Genomic DNA, 23,144 nt, shown 5'->3' with positions numbered 1-23,144 from the left:
CAACTGCACGTTTTTTTATTCAGAAGCACAGCCTGATTTTGTAGGGAGTGGAGATGGGAGTTGGGAAGAGACATTATTTACTTATTTTGAGTCTTTCTCCTGCACCACCAGGTGGGTCTCTGCAACAAAGAGATCAGCTGCAACACGATGAAATGATAAAACAGCAACCGGTTTGCTTGTGGGGTTTTTTTGGTGTGGGTTTTTTTTTAAACCCTAAAGTCAAACACATTCTTTAAACAGATTTGCATTAGGGTGTATTCATCACCTCCCCCAACTCCTTTTTACTGTATTATGAAATGGTCTGGTGATAATTTCATAATAGGCGGTGAATGTTCTCCCTTCCTCTTTTATTTATCTGTTAGCAGTTACTTTGAAACCTGATCCTTAATAGGGAATCATGGTTGGGCTTGAGGTTGGGGAGGGGGCAGAGAGAGGAGGAGGAGGAGGAGGAAAATGCCTCTGTTTTTCTTTCCTCCCGCACCTCCCCCCTCCAGTTGTGGTTTTGGTGGTAGTGGGTTGCTAGCTCATGAGCACCCAGGGCGTGTCTCCCTACGTCAGCCAATGACTCAGTTTTCGCCTGCCAGTCTCCAGCCTTATAAAAGAGCACAGCAGCAGCCAGCAAACCAGCAGCAACAGCAGCTCAGGCAAGAAGAAGGAGCAGAGAGGAACCACCTGGAGTCACAACCCCTGAGAGAAGCAAGACTCCACCTGACTCGGGACGGCTATGAAGATGCTGGTCCTTTTCCTGGCCTCTTGGCTAGTCCTGGCGCAATCCGCCACTCTTGCGCCCGAAGGTAAGTCTACTCGAGAACCCATCACTAACTATGACAAGTTGAGACCTTGCTTGCTTACTTGTTTCCTGACCTCCCTTTCCCTGTTGCAAACTAGGGCAGATGTGTGCAGGGGAAGGTGACAGCTGCCTAGCGAGATCTGCAAGCTGGCATGGCGGCAGTGCGCTTTAGGTTGGCACTTTCCTCACGTCCTCCGTGCTGCCTGTTAGCCTGGAACAACCGGTGCATTAGACTGCATACACATCATACCTTTAAAGCACATTTATTCCTCTATTAGCACCCTCACGCATAAACACAATCATGGGAAATGTAGTTTGCCCCCTTATAGGCCCACGATTCCAAGCACCCTTGAGAAACTACAGTTCCCAGGACTTGTGGGTGGGGAGAGCCATGTGCTTTAAATGTATGGCATGTACACAACCTTATGTGTGTTAGTGCCACGCTCCTATAAAGCGGGGGGTGGACATTTTAAATTTCTGGATCCTTCCCTGCTTGTGCAAGTCTTCTCTGAAACTGCCTATTCTCCCCCACCTTCCAGCTGTTTCGGAGAGAGTACCTTATTGTCACTGCAGGGTAAAACCGCTGGCTGCATAGGCACCACACATTTCAGGTGCACCCCCACACTGAGGAAACTAGTTTGTTTAGGGTTCTGGGGATTGTAGCTTTGTGAGTTGGCAAACTACACTTCGCGGGGTTATTAGTGGTTTGTGTGCTTTAAATGTAGGGTGTATGAATACACAGGGAAGAGAATTTTCAGCATACTGTACACATACACAAACACACACACCCCAGCCCCTTTTGTGTTTTATAGACGCTAACCCCTGTTATCTCCTTCAGAATCCCTGAACGTTGTTGAGATGTAAATCAAAGATTGAGCCATTCTGAGGCCTGCAATCTACCTCAGTTTTCTCAAAGGTTTGGGTCTCCCTAACTTTTGAAATTTTAAGACCGCTCTCATTTTATTCTCTGAGCACAGATCCAGAAGCTATTCACAGCCTCTACTTTATCTTTTTATGTTTATTTGTGTAGCTGGGTGCTCCCAAATCAATCAACATTGTTCCTCTCTTTCCTTAATCGTGTTTCAGAACTGCTGTTATCTTAATGGCTCAGGCTGAATAAGGCTTCAAAACAACACATCTATCATCAGTCTTGTGATTTGGAACTGAAAACCAATTATTTACACACTTGTTGATCCTCTAAGTATTTGATATTTTTTTTCAAGGCCTCCAGGCAAAAAAGCCCAAACACTCTAGGCATTGTGAAATCTAGCACAACTGGGCGATAAATCATGATTTTCAGTAGCTTTAACTGGAAAAAAATGTGACACTGGCTTTGGATCTGAAAAATCTCCTGATTAACCTTGTGAAATCTGTCGTCTTATTTGGTGTTGGTTTTTTCCAGCCAAATTGTGTTGCAATGTTTTAAAATTTAAACAGTTCCTTCCCTCTGCAAAAAAAGAAAAAAAAAAAGAGGGGGGAAAGAAGAAGTAGTATCAGATAAAAGAACAACTCTGGATTGAAGGGACACATGCCATAACATAATAGATTGTAAAGAATAGTCCTGTACTGCTGTGTACAAGATGCTGTGTGTATCTTGAGTTACAGAGAAAATATAGCCCTCCCAAAATGCATGTGTGTGTCCCAACCAAAAATTTAAAACCCAGAACCCAAAACGGTGCCTCACAATAACCCTTTCTAATAGGCCACTACAGATGTTCCCATTTTACATATGAGGAAAACTGAGGCTGAGGCATTGGATAATTTGTCCCATGGCAAGCCAAGCCCTGAGATCCAGGCCTCTGAGGTCTCCAAGCTTAGTTCTCTGTCTAGTGGAGCACAATGGCTCTGATTTTCCAGCATGCACTGTGTGTTCCCCTGAACCTCAAAGTAAACAAAGGGAGTGCAGAAGCTGGTCGTTCGTTTTGGAAGGTCTGTTGTTTCTTGGTGATTGCTTGGAGGACAAGCTGGCTTGCAGGGAAGGAAGGAAGTGAAGTTTCTGCTATTTATCACCTGGGATGTTCGAAAGCATCAGTGTGGTCAGGCCCCTTGCACAGCAACAATTGGCTACAGAGACCTTTTCAACAGTAGCATCCTTGGGAGCAGCGCAGGTCTATCATGGTCTACTGGGTGATTTGCAGTAGTTCAGCAAGAGCTCCTGATCCGCAACAAGAATGACCCAAACACCAACACCCCCTATTAGATGCTGAAAAAGAACGCTCTGTGGTAGGGTGACCAGAAGTAGAATTTTGAAAGGAAGGACTTCTTATCTTGATTCTAGTACTGACCATCTGGTCTCAGTACATGCCCAGAGACACCCTTGTTCCTTAATTCTTAGCATATGTCCACTAGGCTCAGTCTCTATTGTGCACCTGTCTCTTGTTGTTGAACTTCGGAGGTTTTTAGTTAAAAAAAAAAAACCCACACACCATAAAGTAGATCCTACAAACCTGAAGTCCGTCTATACCAAACCTAGAACCCCCTCCCTTGATGTGAGGGTATGATGGTGCAACCAGCCTGCCATTCTTTTGCCGCGAGGAGCAACCAGCAGGGATTTTGGCTGTGCAAACTGTACAAAAGCGCTGCGCTGGCTGTGAGAATGAACTGTTACTTGTTTTGAAAAGGGGTGTACATGTTAAGAACGCACATGTCAGGTGCAGCCCAAGACCTTGTGGTGGGTGGCTTCCTCTAGATCTCATTCCCTCGGCACGCATGATACAATATTTACCTTCCCTAAGCAGGGAGTGGATTCTGAGGCCATTATTTGCAGAGAACTTAAAGCGGCTCTTGATGCCAGAGGACTTTTCCCTGCCACAATGGCAACGTCACCCTGCAAGACCAGAAGAATAAGCTGGCTTTTCTCGTTCTGTTCGTAAACCAACTAGACTCGTCATACATGCATTTAAAGTACATCACTCACTACAAAGAATCTTGGGAACTGTAGCTTGTTAAGGGTGCTGGGAATTATAGTTCTGTGTTGAGGTAAACTACAGTTTCCAGGATTCTTGGGTTGGGGGAGTATGCTTAAAATGTATGGTGTGTATGCAACAATCTTCTTTCTCCTTGGTTACTATTGAGACCCTACACAATGTAATACCATGTTTATGGAAGACGATCTTACTTGACTACAAGTGATCGCCAAAGAAGAAGAAGAAGAATACATGGGAGGACACACATTTGCCAGAGACTTGCAATGAAATGTTGAATGTGGTGATGTCATATAGCACATATCGCTGGTCACTTAGATGAGGGGTAGAGAAGCATCTGTGTGGCCTGCCAGATGTGGAGCTGAAGGACTCAACAGGGGCCATTTCTCTCTTTCCACCCCCTCCCAATTGCTGCACCTGTAGAATCTCTGCCTGTCCAGCACCTGTTTTTGAAGCTGCAGGAGCCATGCTGCAAAAGAATGGGTAGAAACCTTCACAGGAAGTCAAGGACAAAATATGTACAAGACAGATAAGGTAGTCAGGCTGAGTCTGCCCAGGAAACTGGCCCCACGGAGCGAGCCAGACTTCCATCATTGCCGCAAGTGTTAATTAGCAGGTGGCAGAGTGTATTGACTTCCTTTTCTTTTGGAATTGATTGTGCTTACTCATCCAGCAGAACTGTGCTTGTAATTGACAAGAGGAAGTTGATTAACCAGGCTGATTAACTGTAGCAAGAAAGACTTGGTTCCGGCAGCACATGGCTGGCCTTCCCGCCCATAAAAGCAGTTTTGCTGGAGCTGGCGATGTGTGCTAAATCATTTTGTATTCTGATTTCCAAATCTACTTTTTTAAAAAAATCTATCCCACACAATGAGGCCCCTGGGCAAAACAATTTAAAATACTGGGGTTGTGTGTTCAGTGTTAATCCTACTCGGAGTAGACCCATTGAAATTGAATGGGCATGACTGAGCTAAGCCCACCATTTTCAATAGGTCTACTTTGACTAGAACTTGGTTTGATACCACCCATCGGTCAGTATCCTCCACTGCTCACACGGAAACTCGGGGCCAACACCTCCTTGCCGCTGTCTACCTGTCACCAGAGGCAGCCACGTCTAATAGTAGGACCGGCCTCAATCAAAGTCTCCCTTCTATTTGAGCTCTGCCCCAACCAAATCTGGGCAGAGTGGCCACATGACTTAAGTCAAATATTAAGGAAGTCACATTCTTGTGCTATGGTTGCTTGTTTTAATTAGGCCTTGATGCCCTGGGGGCCAAGTTCTGAATTCTCCAAGTACAGGGTACAATTATTGTTTTGGTATTCGTGCAGCTTCCTGATCAACACACCACTTCCACTCTGGAGTTGCGGTTCAGCATACCTGCTACTGAGCCATGGCACTCCCCCTTTAAAATAAAGTAAGGCTCCAGTCCTCATGGTTCTGGAAAAAGATAGGAAGGAAAAAAGATAGGAAGCTGTCTATGCCGAGTCAGAACATTGGTCCATCTAGCTCAGTATTGTTTACAAATGCCTGACAGAGGCTTTCCAGCGTTTCAGGCAGGGGAAATTCCCAGCCCTACCTAGAGATGTCGGGAATTGAGCTTGGGAACTTCTGCATGCCAAGCAGGTGCTCTGTCCCATAGCTATTGCTTTTTGCCAAACTTTCTTTTGTCCTTCCAAACCAAGACTATATGCTCTTGAGAAGTCCCAAATTAAATAAGGTGGGGGGATTTGTGATGCTGGATCTAGTTTGACTTTGCTGATATAGGTCCTGGCAACCCCATGATTGTTAGATAGAAGCATGTTTTCAACTGAAACTGTTTTTGGGGGTTTTTTTTTAGAATGTTCTGTTTTACAACGTTTTTTTGCTTTGTTTTTAAATTGTGTGTCTGTTTGCCACCCTGGAATCCTTAGAGATGAAAGGCAGGGGTATCAATTCAGTAAAAAATGTTGTTGTTGCTTAAAAACATCTTCTAATCCCTCCTCCCCAATTCTCTCTTTAGTTATTGAACTTGGGAAGCCAATTCTCCAAGAGGAAATCCCTCCGGCCGAGATCCCACGGGAGGTTCTGCTTCAGAGGACGCTAGATAATGATGAACTGGGAGGTGAGGGTTCAAGGTTCTCCATTCTAATTACAATCCATGCTGGGGATTGGGGCCAGTTTCTCCAGGAAAAGGTTATTCAGAAAACCTTGGGCTGTGCAAGAAGAGAGAATTGTACAGGAACAGATTGATGTATTTGTTTTGAATAGGTAATACCAACCTGGGGTAGCTCAGTCAGTACAGCATGAGACTCCTATTTTCAGGGTTTGAGCCTTGTGATTCCTTCCAACTCTACAATTCTACGAATCTACTATGTCTATCTTATTGTTTTGTAAGTCTGAAGGGAAATGTTTCGTCAAACAGCGACCCAAATAATGACTGCTGATGTCTCGGAAATTCTCAAACACCTGTATTTATCTGTACATGGCAACTGATAACAAAATCTCCCATAGAGTAAGAAAGAACGTTCATAGACTTATACTTCCCCTGCCTCCAAGCTAATAAAAGAAAAAAATAGAAATATTTAAAGCTTTAGTTTCAAAACGGGCACCTTCCAGCTAATGCATGTGAGGTGTGAGTGCGCCTTGTTTGATTTCCATCCCTCTCCTCTTCCCCAGAGTTTGATCTCCCGCTGCTAGTCAATGGGGAGCCCCAGACACGGTTATCCTCTCCTCTCAGCCCAAGGGGCAGGAGGCCCAGCTGCAGCAGTGCCTTCGGGTGCACCCGGCTCCCCCCTCGCTACAGACTGGACGAATTCCCACCTGCCCAACCTAACATCAGTAATATTGGCAACATCTGCAATGAAGGGAGGAAGAAGCTCTACTACGGGCCCTGGAATGTGCCCCAGACGGGTTTCGGTCACCTCAGTCGCCAGGGAGATGCCCTCAACAACATGGAGTCCGGGGTGGGCCAGTGCTGCAAGCTGTCCGACAGCGAGAAGCTCCCTTGCTGCCAGAGTGTGGTGAGTTGCTACCGTTGTTGTTCCTGGTCTGACAAATATGGCACTGCTGTGATAACGGGTGCACTTTTCATTAAAGTGCAGGAGCTGCAACTCCTAAGCCTCATTATGTTCCTAGCCCGTCTTTGGAAAACTGGTTTTGAGCTTGAATTCTTTCCACCATTTATTTATATTTTTGGGAAAGTCTAAAAAACCTTTCTTCTACTCTTTGTCGGTGTTGAAATCACCCTACTGAGAATTTTGGTGGAAACTTTTTAAAAGGGACTGTTGGTTCGGTCCCAGTCTCTGAAGGCCGACAGTTTGCAGCCCAGATCTGTAAATCTTATGTGTCTATCAGGGTTGGGAAACATCTGTGGCCCTGCAGTTGTTGCCTGAATCCAGCTCCCACCATCATCCAGCCATGCTGAATAAGGGCTGATTGGAGTCTCAGTCCGACATCTGATCTACCATTGTCGCTGTTGGTCTGACAAATATGGCAACTGCTGTAATACGGGGGTCTTGTGGGGGAAGGGGCCGCTGCTCTTAGGCATATTTTTGTTGTTGTTTAGTCGTCTAGTCGTGTCCGACTCTTTATCTCTCCTTGGAAAGACTGGTTTTGAGCTTGAATTCTTTCCACCGTATTTTTAAAAAGGCAGGAGGAGTCTTGCATGCATTGATTTTGTGGGTGCTGAACATTCCCTATGGAGCATTTTGGTGGAAAGGGATAGTTGGCTCAATCCCAGTCTCTAAGGTCTGATCATTCTCACCCCAAATTTGTTAATCTTATGCTCTTATCAGGGTTGGGAACATCTGTGGCCAAGCCATTGTATTTCCTCATGCAGTAAGAGGAATGCAGAGAGGTATTCTATTCTGTAAAAGGTGACTTCTACACAACTGAGATCTGATGAGATTCTGGGCACTTTGTCTGGGCTGTGTGTATGTAGTATAGCATACCCCTCGGTGGTGGTTGTGACATGCTCAGATACTGCACTGGTTGTGAAGGCCAACAATGCCTTTGTATGGTGCATCCTCAGCTTTTCAAAGGTTGGAGCATAAAACCGAGCCTCTGTGGGACTCTGGTGGGACTCCTTTCAAAGGGCTTTTGGGGCTCCACACAACTTTGCACAGATTTGGTCTCTCAAGGTTGGCTTTTGAAGCTGCTTCTCCTCTCCCTCCAGATGTGTTGGTAGGGCATGCTGTGGTTGAGGCAAAGTCACTCTTTACACCATGGGTCGGCAAACTAAGGCCTGCGGGCCAGATCAGGCCCAATTGCCTTCTGGATCCAGCCCGTGGACGGTCTGGGAATCGCCACGTGGATCGCCAATGTGCGTGTTCTTTCCCTCTCCTTCCCTCTCCCTCACATGGCGGCAGTGGCAGCGCCTCCTCCCTCCCTCCTCCTAGCTTTTCCCCGCCCTGCCTAGAGGAGTAAGGGGGCTGGACTTTGTTAGTGCCAGCAGCTGCAGCAGCGCTTGAGCAGCTGCCATTTTAAGCAGCCCCTCTCCTGAGCCCTTTTGTGCTCCTCTCATCGTCCCACCGCCACCAACCCCTGCCGCTCTCAAGACACAGGGGCTCGTGGGGCTCTTGCATCATCCCCCCCCCAATATAGTCCAGCTCCCCACAAGGTCTGAGGTACAGTGGACCAGCCCCCTGCTGAAAGTTTTCTGACTCCTGCTTTACACAGCCAATATCTGTCCTCTTCTCAGTCTGCTGCTGCCTTGCACATCCCAGGACAGACAGACAGACATGTGGTATCAAAAGCAGACTCTTGAGTTTGGGCCCAGACTATAAAAACTCTGGTTCGCCATCTGACTGACCCGTTCATCTCTCCCCACCCTGCTCCAGTGGTCAGATGTTCTGGAGCAGTTCTGCGACACGGAATTCTCGATAAAGACCAGGCCTTACCACTGCTGCATGCTGGAAGGTGCCAGCCGGGATCGCTGCTTTGACGAGGATTCCCTTTTCCCGAATTATGACTTCAAGAGCTCTGATGGTCAAGGTCCATCACAGCCAGTCACCTGCAGCAATCCTTCCCGGTGCAAACCCTCGGAGCAGGTCAACCCACTGAAGCTTCTAGAGGTCACCTTTCCTCCTGGAGAGCCCACCAGCGCCAACATCAAAAATATTTGCAAGCTGCGTAAATTCCGGCCCACCTACCTGGCCAGCATCTTCCCAAAGTCACATTTTGGCTGGTTGGTGCGCCGAGCTCAGGCTGTGAACCGCTTGGAAAATGTGTTTAAGAAATGTTGCCGAAAAGAGGATGCCAGCTGTGCCCGCAAAGGGGTGAGTGAGTGAGTCAGGAGGGACTCCTGGAATCTCCTGCTTGGGTCTTTTCCCAGCATCCCTTTCTCTCCCAGCCATCCATGCTTTATGGTCTGTTTCGAACACAAGCTGCCTCTCCTGTGCAGCCAGAGTATCTGAGCAGTTCACAATGAAGGATTTGTCCTTGGTTTGGGGATAACACCCAGTGTGGCATTTTGGAATTTTGCAGTCCTGCAGACTAACCGTTGGGAAGTTTGTCGCTTCTTCCAACCAAGGAACGCGTACACAGATGCGTAAATTGTGCATATAATGGTCTATATTAGCAAATGCAAAAATGCTTTGTATTGGGGAAATTGCAAACACATACGTAGCATACAAAAATGTACATATTAGGAAGAAACTGAAATGAAAGTGCTGGCGAATTTTCATGAGAACTGAACTTAAGATTGGTAGACCGCAAGGAGCTGCAAGAAACGGATGGGTTTTCATTCACCTCTAGAGGGTGTCGCTCTCTCATGACCTCCCCCCGTTTTGCTTTCCTTTCCAGTGGGAAAAGGTTCTGACCCAGTACTGCAAACAGGAGTTCTCTGTGAAGACCAGGCCACACTTCTGCTGTAAAGTCCCTGCAGGGGAGGCCCGCTATGGTTGCTTTGCCAATTTGGCTCCATACCCCGCCTACGACCAGGAAATTCAACAGGTCAACCTCGGTCAGGTCACCCCAGACCTCCTGGACTCGCTCTGTGGCCAATTCACGCTTCTCACCAAGCAGTAAGTATGGTTATTTATTCCGTTTCAGTTACTTACCTGCCCTTCGCCTTCAGGTCCCGGGTCGAGCTACAGCAATTTAAAGTTCAGTATCACAAACCGTTTCCAACAAGCGGCAGCCACAGGAAAAGCGTGGCTCTTGTCAAGATATATATCAGGTATCAAAGGCCAGGTTTGAAAGGTGCATCTTCTTCCAATACATGGCAGAAACTGCATAATGATGGTGCTGGACGCACTTCTGTGGGGAGGGAATTCCTTGACTTAGGGGCTGTCACACAGAACTCCCAAACTTCTGAGGGCAGTGGAATATCAAGAGGGCTCCAGGTTTCTGCTAGGCTGTCGGGAAGTAGATTGCAGGGGAGGTTGGAGAAGTTTGGTTTTCTGATTTGTGCCATGCACTTCTCCAGCTAGAAAAAATGCGTTTAAGAATTCCTATACTGGAGGGGGGTGGGGTGGAGTTTTAAAAGGGCATCTGTCAGTAGCAAGTGGTATAAAGATGCAATGGCTGTTATTCCAACTGGGCAGAATACAGATTGCGGAGATTGCAGCCACCTCTGGTATCAACAGTTTGCTTGCAGGCAGCAAGCCTTTTGTGTATCTTTCAAAAAAGTTAAACTGTGCTGTTCAGAAATAATTTAAGGAAGGCTGGATAATTAATTCAGACGTAGGGTTGTTGCTCCCCCTTGTGGCTGAAACCCAAAGTGATTTCTCTCTTCTCCTCCCTCTTACCCAAACCATTCCCAGTCTACAGTTCAAGATCCTCCTCCTCCTTCTCCAGTCTACGTAGTCTTATTAGCTGAAGACAGGAAGGAATGGGAGAGAAATTCACTCCTGTTTGCTTTTTCAAATAAGCCTAATTTGCACTTCCAGGAATGATATGTGAATTGAACCACGGCCAATATTCATTCTTCTTCAAATTTTGCAATGTGTAGAATATTTTGTTGAAGTGTGCTAATAAAATCCCATATTCTAGTGAATGTAACATACAGGTGTGCATTATACTAGAGGAAATTGCTTTGCAAAGATGTGCATGTTAGGACAAATTCACACTGAAATTCTGATGAACATTTGTGAGGACATTAAAGGGAAAAAATATTTGCAAGCTGATATGGAAACATGGTGAACTGAATGAGGGAAACTGAAATTTGATAGAGTTGCCAGTCTCTAAATACAGATAATAGAAAATTTCGAGGAAGAAAGAAGAGAATTTGCCATCCGAAATGGCTGATGTGTTGATCAAGACTTATGTGTGGCATAAATGTTTAACTGTCCTTGCCCAACTGCAGGGCATTTTCCATTAGTATATTTTTATAACCACAACCCCCCCTCCAACTTTTTCACATTGTTCTCCAGGAAAAACATCCCTGCTTTGGTCCAGAACATCACAGAACCCTGCTGCAAGTTGCAGGGCAGTGAGAGGACACAGTGTGCTGAGGATGTGGTGAGTAATCGGTTGGAGGAAGCAGCTATTCATCTGTAAAGAACAAGGCAAGGGTTGGGGGGGTTGTTGGCAAGGATCTTGATTTAGGAGCAGCCTAGTATGAGCTGAGTACGAGGGGTTCCGCTTTTAACTTATGTTTCACCCCTCCCTCCTCTTCCTATAAACGAGGGATGGGGACCTGTGACCCTACAGGTGGTGATGGGTGGCAATGATGTCCCACCGTTTCAGAAAAGAGAGTAACACTGACGTCCTTGATTCTTTAACTTGATGTGGTTATTTCTGCTCCCCGCAGAAATCCCAGTTCATTGTGGCACTCTGCAGCTCCCAGAAGAAAACGTGGAAAGACCCCAAGAAATGTTGTTCCCAGTTGGAGGGCGAGGCCCGCAGCAACTGCTTCAACGCCAACTACCTGAACAACGTGTCTCTCGCCAGTTCCGTGCAGATCACCCGCCCAACGGTGCCGTCCGTGTGAATCAGAAACAGACTCGCCCCCTACTGCTGAAATGCGCCTCTTCCCTTCCTCTGTCCTCTCCTCTCTCTGGCTGGTTCCAGTTCCATGCTTCCGGGAAGTGGGTTAGCTGCTTCCCTGACCTATAGACTATCAACTATCTAAGACGTTGCTCCCTCCCCAAGACAAAGCAGAGTGGGCGGGGGGGGGGCGAAAAGCAATCTGCACACACTGACCTCTCACTAAGGAGGCCTCTGGAAGCCCTCACTGGTTCGCACTTTAAATTCTAGGCAGTCGCGACCCAAGGAAAACATCTCAGTCCTTTTTTTTTTAAAGAAAAAGTTCTGTCTGATTTTTATCTTCCATCACCAAAGTGCTAAAAGGCGTTTTGATTCAAAAGGGGAGTTTGGGGGAAAGCAGAGAGAGGATTTCTCTTGCCAGGGAGTGCCTCCTCCTCCTCCCCCCCCCCACCATATTGGCCAGCTGGCAAAGTTTAATTCATTCCCTTCAAACCAGACACCTCCAGATCTTCGTGAGATATCTGGAGGGTCTTTGTCGTCATTGTAATTTGGAGCTTTGCCTTCTGCTCCGTAGAGTCTGCTTTTGGATTTGTGCAAAACTTAAGTTGATCAGGATGGTCTCCAGTTAGGTAGATGGGTGCCAGTGCTTTTGTTTTTTTAGTGAAGAAAGCGGAACAGGAGCACAGGGCCTGAAGGACTGGAGAAGGGGAACTTCTGAGTAGCTTTTCTGCTGATCTTAGGCAGGTACAGCCCTACCAACAAGGCTCTAGCAATCAGGAATGATGGTGGGGACGGTGGATAAAATAACAAGGGAAGAGTTGGTGTGGTGTAATGGTTATTGAAACATGCCCAGAAAACACACTAGCCCAGAAGGAAACACTGTACAGGGGAGTTTGTGGGTTACTCTGCCAAGTCACCATTGCATCTCGATCTTTGTTTCCCAGCTGTAACTGAGCTCACAGAACATGTTTTCATATCGTAGTGAAGTGCTTGTATGGATGGATATCTGCCCAAGGCAAAGGGCTCTAATAAACCACTTTTTAGATGAATCCTTTCCTTTATCTGACTTCTTTATTTTACTTATATATTTGGGGAAATTGGGGGGGGGGGAGTCGGAATGGTCTACCAGCTCTGTTCCTGGTCAGGGATAGCCATTTGTTAAGTGACTTTGAGGTCAGATTACTGCAATGCGCTCTTGGTACTAGTTCTGAAATTCTCTCAAAGCACATATGTGGCAGTGAACAATAGAAGGGGAACAAAAGTGTTGGCTGTTCCTCCTCCTCCTTCTAAATCACGCAAAGAGACAGGACATGCCATTGAATGAAAAAGACCTACGTTACACAGACACACAAAGAAAGCCATCCACATCAAGTAATTTTGCCATTGTTTTGGGTATAAGGAAGAAAGCAGCCTCTGATCAAAATGGCAAGAACAGCCACGAAATGGGTTTTGAGTGCCAACGCATTTAGCAAAAGTCATGCGGAAGCGGGTGCTTAATCTGGAACATCAGGGACACCCAGAACTCTGCCAAAACACAAATGGCACAACAGCCCAGTCTGTCTGTAACAAAGTCTTACATAACGTGCAAAAGAGACCCTCCATGGAGCCCAAAAAGGACATTGGTGGAGGTGGAGAGGGGCTGCATTTTGGTTTCAGTTGCTCAGCCTCCCCGCCGAACAACTCCAGTTGAAGAGACGAGTTCTGTGGAGAGACAGCTGGGTAGCAAGGGGAAAAACAGGTGTTTAGAGGTTTTTTAGAGAGTACTCAACACTTAGGACACGGGTGGCGCTGTGGGTTAAACCACAGAGCCTAGGACTTGCCGATCAGAAGGTTGGCGGTTCGAATCCCCACAACGAGGTGAGCTCCCGTTTCTCGGTCCCTGCTCCTGCCAACCTAGCAGTTCGAAAGCACGTCAAAGTGCAAATAGATAAATAGGTACCGCTCCAGCGGGAAGGTAAACGGTGTTTCCGTGCGCTGCTCTGGTTCACCAGAAGCGGCTTAGTCATGCTGGCCACATGACCCGGAAGCTGTACACCGGCTCCCTCGGCCAATAAAGCGAGATGAGCGCCGCAACCCCAGAGTCGGCCACGACTGGACCTAATGGTCAGGGGTCCCTTTACCTTTTTACTCAACACTTACGTGATTTTGGGGCCCAGAACGTAACTCCCACATAAGTGAGAGGAGGGACACTTGTACAACACTTCACATGTGGTGGAAGTGTGTGTGCAAATAAACTAAAACCCAATTTAGATTAGCTAGGTGTGAAGGACGCTCAATTTTTGTGGGGGGTTGGGTGGCTGTTTAATGCACCAATGTTAATGCATTAGAAATGCTAAAATTGAATTATATGTTATTGCCTGTTCAAGGTTCAATAGTGTACCCACTATTTGGATTTTCTGCCTCAAGTGACAAAGCATTTTGGGTAGGCAGAGTAATCTATTTCCAAATAGAGATCCTGACTCCCACCCCCCATTCAAAATATTTTATCTTCATAGTTACCCCATAGGACTTTTTCTTTTGGCCAAAGGGGGAGATTACTTATGTATAAATTTTTCTTTTGCACTTCCTAGTCTTTATGTGAGTCTCTGTGGCTTGTAATCTCAAGGGAGATCAGCTGCCACGTAGAAGGATAAAAGAACAAAATGTTTTAAAGTATATATTAAAAATCCCTAAAGCCAACAAAGACCTTTAAACAGAATTGTATTTTGGGTACACTCAGCAACAGTTTATCATTCTCCCCCATCCCCCAGCAGCTTATAAAACCAGCAGCACCTATAGCAGAGAGAAGAAGGAGCAGAGAGGAACTGTCTGGAGCCAGAAGCACAAACCAGGAGAGAGAAGCCAATTCCATCCAACTTCAATATGGCTATGAAGATACAGGTCCTTCTCCTGGTCTCTTGGTTCATCCTGGGGCAATCAGTTCCAGGCTCAGGTAGACCTACAAGAGAATCCATCACTAACTGCAAGCTGAGATTTCGCTTGCTTTGCTTCCCACTCCCTTTCTTTGTTCCAGACTAGGGCAAACGTGTACAGGATGTTCTGCGGGGTAAGGAGAGAGCTTGCGGAGCGAGATCTGCAAGCTGGCACAGTGTGGGTGGGCTTCAGAATGGCCCCTTGCAAGGCAGGGAAGAGGGAAGAGGCCACCGCGTCCCTTAACTCAGGTATTAAGGAAGTTGTGAAGGAAGTTCTTTTGGTACGGTTGTACGGTGCCATGGGTCAAACTGGGAAGCTCCTTCGTGCAAAGCAGGTGTTTTGCCACTGAGCCGTGGCACTCCCCTTTTAAAATAAAGTAAGTCTCTAGTCCTCATGGTTCTGAGGAAAGGGCAGCTTCAAATAGGAACACCGGAAGCTGCCTTTGCTGAGCCAGAGCAGTGGTCCCCCTGACCGGGGGGCGGGGCGGTGTCTGTCTGAGTGTTCAGGCAGGAAGTCTCTCTAAGCCTCACCTGGCGATGCCAGGATCTGAACTCGGGACCTTCTGCATGCAAAGCAGGCTGCAGCCCCTATGCACAACATCGAGTCCTGGCAACGCCACAGTCATTAGATGGAGCCATGTTTTCGGCTTTAAAGGCTTTTAGAATATTATAACTGGAGCTGCTTTTAGATGCTTTCAAATGTAATAAGTTTTGTTGGGTTTTTTTTTAATGATCTAACTGTTTTACACTATTTTAGCTTTGTGTTTCTGTTTGCTGACCTGGGTTCCTTGGAGAAGGAAGGGAGGGATTTTAATAATAATAATAATAATAATAATAATAATAATAATAATAATAATAAATTTTTAAAAACAAGACAAAACACCAAATTTTAATGTATCATTATCTTTTTTTTCTGATTCTCCCTACAGTTGATATGAAACAGCGACCGATACAGATTGCTGGACGAGGTTAGAGGGTCTCTTTTCTAACTACTATCCGTGTTGGGGGATGGGGCTAGTTTCTTAGGAAAACAGTCATTTAGAAATCTTAGGTCATGCAACAAAAAATCATATACTAACAAATCAATGTATTTGATATGAATTGGCATTACTACGTATTTTATTGTTTTTTATGTCACTTTGAGACTTTGGTAGGAAGCGGTGAACAAATGGAATACAGTGGTACCTCGGGTTACATACGCTTCAGGTTACAGACTCCGCTAACCCAGAAATAGAACCTTGGGTTAAGAACTTTGCTTCAGGATGAGAACAGAAATCGTGCTCCAGCGGCGTGGCAGCAGCAGGAGGCCCCATTAGTTAAAGTGGTGCTTCAGGTTAAGAACAGTTTCAGGTTAAGAATGGCCCTCTGGAACGAATTAAGTACTTAACCCGAGGTACCACTGTAATGAATAATAATAATAGAGAGATAAGGAGGGCGAGAGAAAGATAGCTTCTTTCTTTCTTTCTTTCTTTCTTTCTTTCTTTCTTTCTTTCTTTCTTCTATTTTGATACAATTTATTAATTTTATGATAAAAAACAAAAAACAAAAAAACCCAAGGAACATCACAATCAAAATCATACATCTTAATTGACTTCCCTCCAACTCCCCCTCCTGGTACCATTTTTAAATATTTTTTTACTTATTTATACACGTCTGCAGAATCTTATACTCTTAACTATCCAATTTTAAAACCTTACACATAATAATAATAATAATAATAATAATAATAATAATAATAATAATAATTTTTATTTATATCCCGCCCTCCCCAGCCAAAGCCGGGCTCAGGGTGGCTAACAACAATCATATAATCCAACATTCTAAAAACATTTCATTATAAAAATTAATTAAAATCAAATTGATGGCAACCATTCAGCAAAATTCTGTGCAGATTGCCAGAGGAGGGAGTCAGGCTACACCCTGACCAAAGGCCTGGTGGAACAGCTCTGTCTTGCAGGCCCTGCGGAAAGATGTCAGGTCCCGCAGGGCCCTAGTCTCTTGTGACAGAGCGTTCCACCAGATTGGAGCTGCAGCCGAGAAAGCCCTGCCTCTAGTTGAGGCCAGCCTAACCTCTCTGAGTCCTGGGACCTTCAGGATGTTTTTATTTGCAGACCGTAAGTTCCTCTGTGGGACATACCTGGAGAGGCAGCCCTGTAGGTACGAGGGTCCTAGGCCGTATAGGGCTTTAAAGGTTAAAACCAGCACCTTAAACCTGATCCTGTACTCCACCGGGAGCCAGTGCAGCTGGTATAGTACCAGATGAATGTGATCTCGCAGCGAAGACCCCATAAGGAGTCTCGCCGCGGCATTCTGCACCCGCTGGAGTTTCTGGGTCAGTCTCAAGGGCAGCCCCACGTATAGCGAGTTACAATAATTGAGTCTGGAGGTGACCGTCGCGTGGATCACAGTGGCTAGGTCAGGGCGAGAGAGATAAGGAGGCAACTGCTTAGCTTGGGGGAGATGAAAAAATGCCGCCTTTGTTATAGCTGTAATCTGTGCCTCCATAGAGAGGGAGATATCGAAGATTACACCCAAACTCTTAATGGACGGTGCTGGCACTAATTGCACCCCCACAAGAGATGGGAGTTGCCCCCTCAATCCCATATTGTCCCGTCCCAGCCAGAGGACCTCTGTCTTCGAAGGATTTAACTTCAACCGGCTCCCGCGTAACCATCCAGCCACATCTTACAGACATCTGGTCAGTGTGTCTGGGGCCGAGTCAGGATGGCCATCCATCAACAGATAGAGTTGGGTGTCATCGGCATACTGATGGCAACCCAGCCCAAAACTCCGGACAAGCTGGGCGAGGGGGCGCATAAAGATGTTAAAAAGCATCGGGGAGAGTATTGCACCCTGAGGCACTCCACACACCAAGGAGTGGCGCGATGACAATTCCCCCCCAAGCGCCACCCTCTGTCCCCAACCAGAGAGAAACGAGCGCAGCCATTGAAGGAATGTGCACTGGATCCCCACGTCGGCAAGGCGGTGGTCCAGGAGTTCGTGATCGACCATGTTGAAGGCTGCTGACAGGTCTAGAAGAATAAGCAGCCCCGACCCGCCTCGATCCAGCTGCCTGCGGAGATCATCTGTTAGGGCGACCAGAGCCGTCTCGGTCCCATGACCAGCGCGGAAGCCGGACTGGAATGGATCCAGAGCCGATGTGTCATTCAGAAACCTGCCAAGCTGTTCAGCGACTGCTCTGAAAGGAGAATGTTAGCCGCTTTGAGACTCCTTAAAGGGAGTGAAAGGCGGGATATCAAATCCAAACTCCTCCTCCTCCTCCTCCTCAATCACCTTACCCAGGAATGGAAGATTCGAAACCGGGCGGTAATTGGATAGATCTAAGGGATCTAATGATGTTTTCTTTAAGAGCGGGCGCACCACTGCCTCCTTCAGTTCCCCTGGGAATATCCCGGTGCCAAGGGACAAATTGATGATATCCCCCAGGGGGGCCAGCACCTCGTCTGGATATGCTCTAATCAGCCAAGACGGGCACGGGTCGAGAGGACAGGCTTTCCAGCTCCGAGGAGTCTGTCCACATCGGCTGGGGATATCCGGTCAACGTGGTCCAATACTGGACCTGAGGACAGTCGAGGGGCCTCCAGTTCCTTTATTGTATCCAAATTGGCAGGGAGGTCATGGCGGATATTATTACAAGTGAGCTTTTAAAAGTTCGACTAATGTAGAAATCAATGCACAAAGCTTACTGATTATGCCTGACCATTTCTCCCTTTTTAAAAAAAGGGGGGGGGATTGCCTGGTGTGTCCAGTATAGTTCATCAGTTTGTTTTGCCAATCTCCTTCGTCATCTTTGGCGGTGTCGTCTTCCTTCTACTGGGATGGGCGTAGTTTGATTTCCATCCTTCTCTCGCTCTCATCTTCCCCATGAGCTACTTTTAAAACGAGGTTGCGTTTTAAATTGCATTTTAACCTGTAATTTAAATTGGGGTTTTTTTGTTTTTCCCCTATTATGTTTTTACTGTAATTTTTACTGTTGTTAGCCACCCTGAGCCCGGCTCTGGCTGGGGAGGGCGGGGTATAAATAAAAATTATTATTATTATTATTATTATTATTATTATTATTATTATTATTATTATATTACTAGGAAAGGCTGAAGGAGGGCCAGAAAAATTCCCACCTGCCCGCCCCAGTGCCAAGAATATCGGGAACATCTGCAAGGATGGGAGTAAGAAGCTGTCCCAGGGCCTGAAAGGCTCCGGTTACTCAAACGTCTATGACAAGGCTAATGTCCTCGTGGATCTGGGAGGCGCACTGGGCAAGTGCTGCCAGCAGTCTGAAAAAGAGAAGCTCCCTTGCTCCCAGAAAGCAGTGAGTGCTTCTCATTGTCCTCCTTGGCCTGACAAATATGGCAACTGCTTTAATATGGGGGCCTTGTGGGGTCAGGGGGGCGCTGCTCTTAGGCTCATTCCAGGGTAAGGGGGTGGCTGCTCTTAGATATCCTTAGAAAGACTTGTAATCTTTCCAACTTTTTCCTTCCTTCCTTCCTTCCTTCCTTCCTTCCCTCCTTCCTTCCCTTTCCTTCCTTCCCTCCCCTCCCTCCCTCCCTTTTCATCCTTCCTTCCCTCTTCCCTCTTCCCTCCCTCCCTCCCTCTCCTTCCTTCCTTCCTTCCTTCCTTCCTTCCTTCCTTCCTTCCTTCCTTCCCTCCCTTTCCTTCCTTCCTTTCTTTGGAAGGGGGGTGGGTCTAAAAACCTTCCTTGTGTGCTTGGATTTTGTTGGTGTTGAATATGCCCTATCAAGCATTCTGAGGGAATCCTTCTTTTAAAAAAAGGACACAATCCCTGTCTCTGAAGCCCAACTGTTCTCACCCCAAATTTGTTAATCTTATCAGGGTTCGGAACATCTGTGGCCCTCCAGATGTTGCCTTGACCATACTGGCTGGGGCAGCTGAGAGCTGGAGTCCATCAACATCTGGGGAGGTACAGATGTTCCCCACCCCTGCGTTAGGTGGGTCAGGATCTCCTAGTGTGATGAACAAGGAACCAGACATTGTGAAGACTGGCGGTCAGGGGAACGTCGGTGGTGGTGGTTCTGAAACCCACAATAAGACAATCACACCCCTTCCCAAATTAAGACAAGTTTGCATTTTTGATACTAGCTCTTGCTCCTGACAAGAGTGACTTCATTTCCCAACTAATAATAATAATAATAATAATTTATTATTTATACCCTGCCCATCTAGCTGGGTTTCCCCAGCCACTCTGGGCGGCTTCTAACAAAGATTAAAAATACAATAAAACATCAGTCATTAAAAACTTCCCTAAACAGGGCTGCCCTCAGATGTCTTCTAAAAGTCTGATAGTTGTTTATTTCCTTGACATCTGATGAGAGGGCGTTCCACAGGGCGGGCGCCACCACCAAGAAGGTCCTCTGCCTGGTTCCCTATAACTTGGCTTCTCGCAGTGAGGGGACCACCAGAAGACCCTCGGCCCTGGACCTCAGTGTCCGGGCAAAGTGATGGGAAGTGATTGGGAAGGCAATTAGGATTCAGTTGTACAGTGGTACCTCGGTTCTCGAACGTAATCTATTCTGGAAGACCCTTCAGGTTCCGAAACGTTCGAAAACCGAGGCGCAAAGAAAGGGCAGGCTGCAAATTCAACGGAGAAAACTGAAAAACACACGGCGGAAGTCGTTCGACTTCCAAGGCACGTTTGAAAATGGAAGCCTTTGATTCCGGGTTTTCCGAAACGTTCGTCAACAGAGACGTTCGAGAACTGAGGTACCACTGTACAGAGGCAAAAGAACAGCCTCGTCTCGAATGCCAAATGTGATCGTTGGTTACTTCGGGACGAGAGAGTGCTCTGCAGACGACCCAAAGCTGCCCTCTTCTCAATCTGTTGCTGTTTTGTGTGCAAATCCACACACACACACACATTTTGCAAAACAGACATTCGGACACATATTAAAAAGAGGCTCAGAGTTTGGGCCCAGATTAAGAAACCCTACTTAGCCATCTTATTGACCGTCTCATATGTATCTCTCCTGGTCCAGTGGTCAGCCCTCTTGAACAAGATGTGCGAACAGCAAGGCGCAGTAAAGATGGAACAGAATAAGTGCTGCCTAATGGATGGTGCCGCCATGGAAAACTGTTTTGACCAGAATTCCCGCTTCCCAAATTACGATTTCAAGAATTGATGGGCGATTCTGTAGTGACCAACGTAACATTTGCAGCTTCTTTGCATATATACTGCGTGTGATTTGACTAGTATTATGTAACTCCAATTAACATGAAGCTGTTTCTTACCTGCCTTGATCCTTCCCTATAAAAACAATCAATCATTATGGCCAAGGTTGTTTAAATGTTTTCTTTTTATTGTGTTTTTTCAAAAAGATGTAGCCAATGTAACAGCTTTGCAACCTCAAGAACTTATCTGTAACGTGGGCAAGCTTTTCCTCTGAAAGTATGAATCAATTTTTCTTCTGTTTGTTGCACTATACTAACGTTTCACGGCCAAGTGTCAAATCGGTGGTAATGTTTATTTGAAAACTGCAGAAAAGAGGTTTTCTGGCAAATGAAATGTGACCAACGTAACATGACCGATGTAACAATGTGACAATTCTTTCCTAGACAATCACAAAATAAAGGACTTCATGGCATGTGACATCTTGTATAGTTGGCCAAGTTTAATTCAATCCCTCCAAACCAGATACCTCCAGATCTTGGTGAGATTTCTAGAGAATAATAATAATAATAATAATAATAATAATAATAATTATTATTATTATTATTTAGCACTGCCTTTTGTGCCACAGAACCTGCTTTTGGTTTTGTGTAAAATCTAAATTGATCAGGATAGGTGGCACTGGTGTTTTTTACGACTAATCCAGAATGCGGCAGCTAGACTGGTGACTGGGAGCAGCCACTGAGACCACATAACACTGGTCTTGAAAGACCTACATTGGTTCCCAGTACGTTTCTGAGCACAATTCAAAGTGTTGGTGCTGACCTTTAAAGCCCTAAACGGCCTTGGTCCAGTAGACCTGAAGGAGCGTCTCCACCCCCATTGTTCTACCTGGACACTGAGGTCCAGCGCCGAGGGCCTTCTGGCGGTTCCCTTGCTGCGAGAAGCCAAGTTACAGGGAACTAGGCAGAGGGCCTTCTTGGTGGTGATGCCCAACCTGTGGAACGCCCTCCCACCAGATGTCAAAGAGAAGAACAACTAGCAGACTTTTAGACAACATCTGAAGGCAGCCCTGTTTAGGGAAGCTTTTAATGACTGATGTTTTATTGATGGTAGGGACGCGGGTGGCGCTGTGGGTTAAACCACTGAGCCTTGGGCTTGCCGATCAGAAGGTCGGCAGTTGAATCCCTGCAACGGGGTGAGCTCCCATTGCTCTGTCCCTGCTCCTGCCAACCTAGCAGTTCGAAAGCACATCAAAGTGCAAGTAGATAAATAGGTCCTGCTCCGGCGGGAAGGTAAACAGCATTTCTGTGCGCTGCTCTGGTTTGCAGAAGCGGCTTAGTCATGCTGGCCACATGACCTGGAAGCTGTACGCCGGCTCCCTCGGCCAATAAAGCGAGATGAGCGCCGCAACCCCAGAGTTGTCCGCGACTGGACCTAATGGTCAGGGGTCCCTTTACCTTTACTAGCACTGATGGTGACTGCCGTAAAATATTCTTATTCTTATTCTTATTCTTAATTGAGTTTATATACAGTCATACCTCGGGTTGAGGACGCTTTGAGTTGAGTGCGTTCAAGTTGCGCTCCTTGGCAACCCAGAAGTAACGGAGAGCGTTACTTCCGGGTTTCGCCGCTTGCGCATGCGCAGATGCTCAAAATGGCGCCACGCGCATGCGCAGAAGCGGCAAAAAGCGACACGCGCGTGCGCAGACGCACCGTCGCTAGTTACGTTTACTTCTAGATACGAACGGGGCTCCGGAACAGATCCCGTTCGTATCTAGAGGTACCACTGTACTGCCTTAGGCCTCAGGTCGGTTCCCAGAACAAAATCAAAATATAAAACCACAAAACATATAATCAAAATAAAAACATATATATGTTCGTTCATATGTTTTATTTGTACAAATGCCTACAACAAATGCCCCAAGTGGCAAGCAACAGAGAAAGCAGGAATGCTTTGCAGCACCAGACACTGTAAAAGTGTTTCATAACGTAAGAAAACAACAGGAGAAGAAGCATAACAGCATGCAAAACAACAGCGACATCCTTTCAGCACAGTGAATATAAGGAGATTGCATGAACAACATCCAATAATAGCAAAAACAGCAGAGGGTTTTAACCACCAGGGTGCGCCTCTGCATTGGCACTGGCCACTTGCAGTCGGTCTGCAGTGCCAGATCTTTTAGACACGGTTTAATTTGCACCTCAGCAGGACTGGAGTTTTCCTGGCTCAGCCCCACCTCTGACACGTCACTCAAGATAGGCGCTCAGCCATTTGTTTGGGGAACAGATTTTTTTTGGGGGGGTTGTCTCTTCGCCCCCCTGGAAAGCCGGAGGAGTCGGAGAATGACAGGACGCATCTGCCTCATGTTCTGGTCATATAATGAACATGATTCGACATCCTAAAGGATGCAAAGTCTCCAGGATAAAGCATTTAATTTGGAACTGGTTTAAAAAGAAGAATTAT

General features: G+C 46.4%; 2 protein-coding genes across 2 annotated transcripts; both read left to right on the top strand.

The window, feature by feature from the left end:
- The first annotated feature begins 491 nt into the window (after window positions 1-491).
- LOC128404372 (extracellular matrix protein 1-like) lies at window positions 492-12,672 on the top strand. Its single transcript, XM_053369912.1, has 7 exons — window positions 492-794; window positions 5,715-5,816; window positions 6,371-6,714; window positions 8,533-8,970; window positions 9,497-9,717; window positions 11,068-11,155; window positions 11,448-12,672. The coding sequence occupies exons 1-7, from the start codon at window positions 725-727 to the stop codon at window positions 11,625-11,627; spliced, it is 1,443 nt and encodes a 480-aa protein (XP_053225887.1). The 5' UTR covers window positions 492-724; the 3' UTR covers window positions 11,628-12,672.
- A 5,501-nt stretch (window positions 12,673-18,173) lies between these two features.
- LOC128404267 (extracellular matrix protein 1-like) lies at window positions 18,174-21,157 on the top strand. The gene is made up of 3 exons (XM_053369761.1): window positions 18,174-18,192; window positions 18,642-18,865; window positions 20,547-21,157. The coding sequence occupies exons 1-3, from the start codon at window positions 18,174-18,176 to the stop codon at window positions 20,688-20,690; spliced, it is 387 nt and encodes a 128-aa protein (XP_053225736.1). The 3' UTR covers window positions 20,691-21,157.
- Window positions 21,158-23,144: the final 1,987 nt, after the last annotated feature.

Source organism: Podarcis raffonei, chromosome 16, assembly GCF_027172205.1.
Source record: "Podarcis raffonei isolate rPodRaf1 chromosome 16, rPodRaf1.pri, whole genome shotgun sequence".
NCBI lineage: Eukaryota > Metazoa > Chordata > Lepidosauria > Squamata > Lacertidae > Podarcis > Podarcis raffonei.
This window is presented reverse-complemented; position numbering and strand designations above follow the sequence as displayed.

Bases quoted from the DNA above. Each gene is read 5' to 3' on its own strand.
- LOC128404267 (XM_053369761.1), top strand. The intron at 18,866-20,546 runs GTGAGTGCTTCT...CTCCTGGTCCAG, and splicing joins TCCCTTGCTCCCAGAAAGCA to TGGTCAGCCCTCTTGAACAA.
- LOC128404372 (XM_053369912.1), top strand. From the start codon at position 725: ATGAAGATGCTGGTCCTTTTCCTGGCCTCTTGGCTAGTCCTGGCGCAA. The intron at 5,817-6,370 runs GTGAGGGTTCAA...CCTCTTCCCCAG, and splicing joins AGATAATGATGAACTGGGAG to AGTTTGATCTCCCGCTGCTA. The intron at 11,156-11,447 runs GTGAGTAATCGG...TGCTCCCCGCAG, and splicing joins CACAGTGTGCTGAGGATGTG to AAATCCCAGTTCATTGTGGC.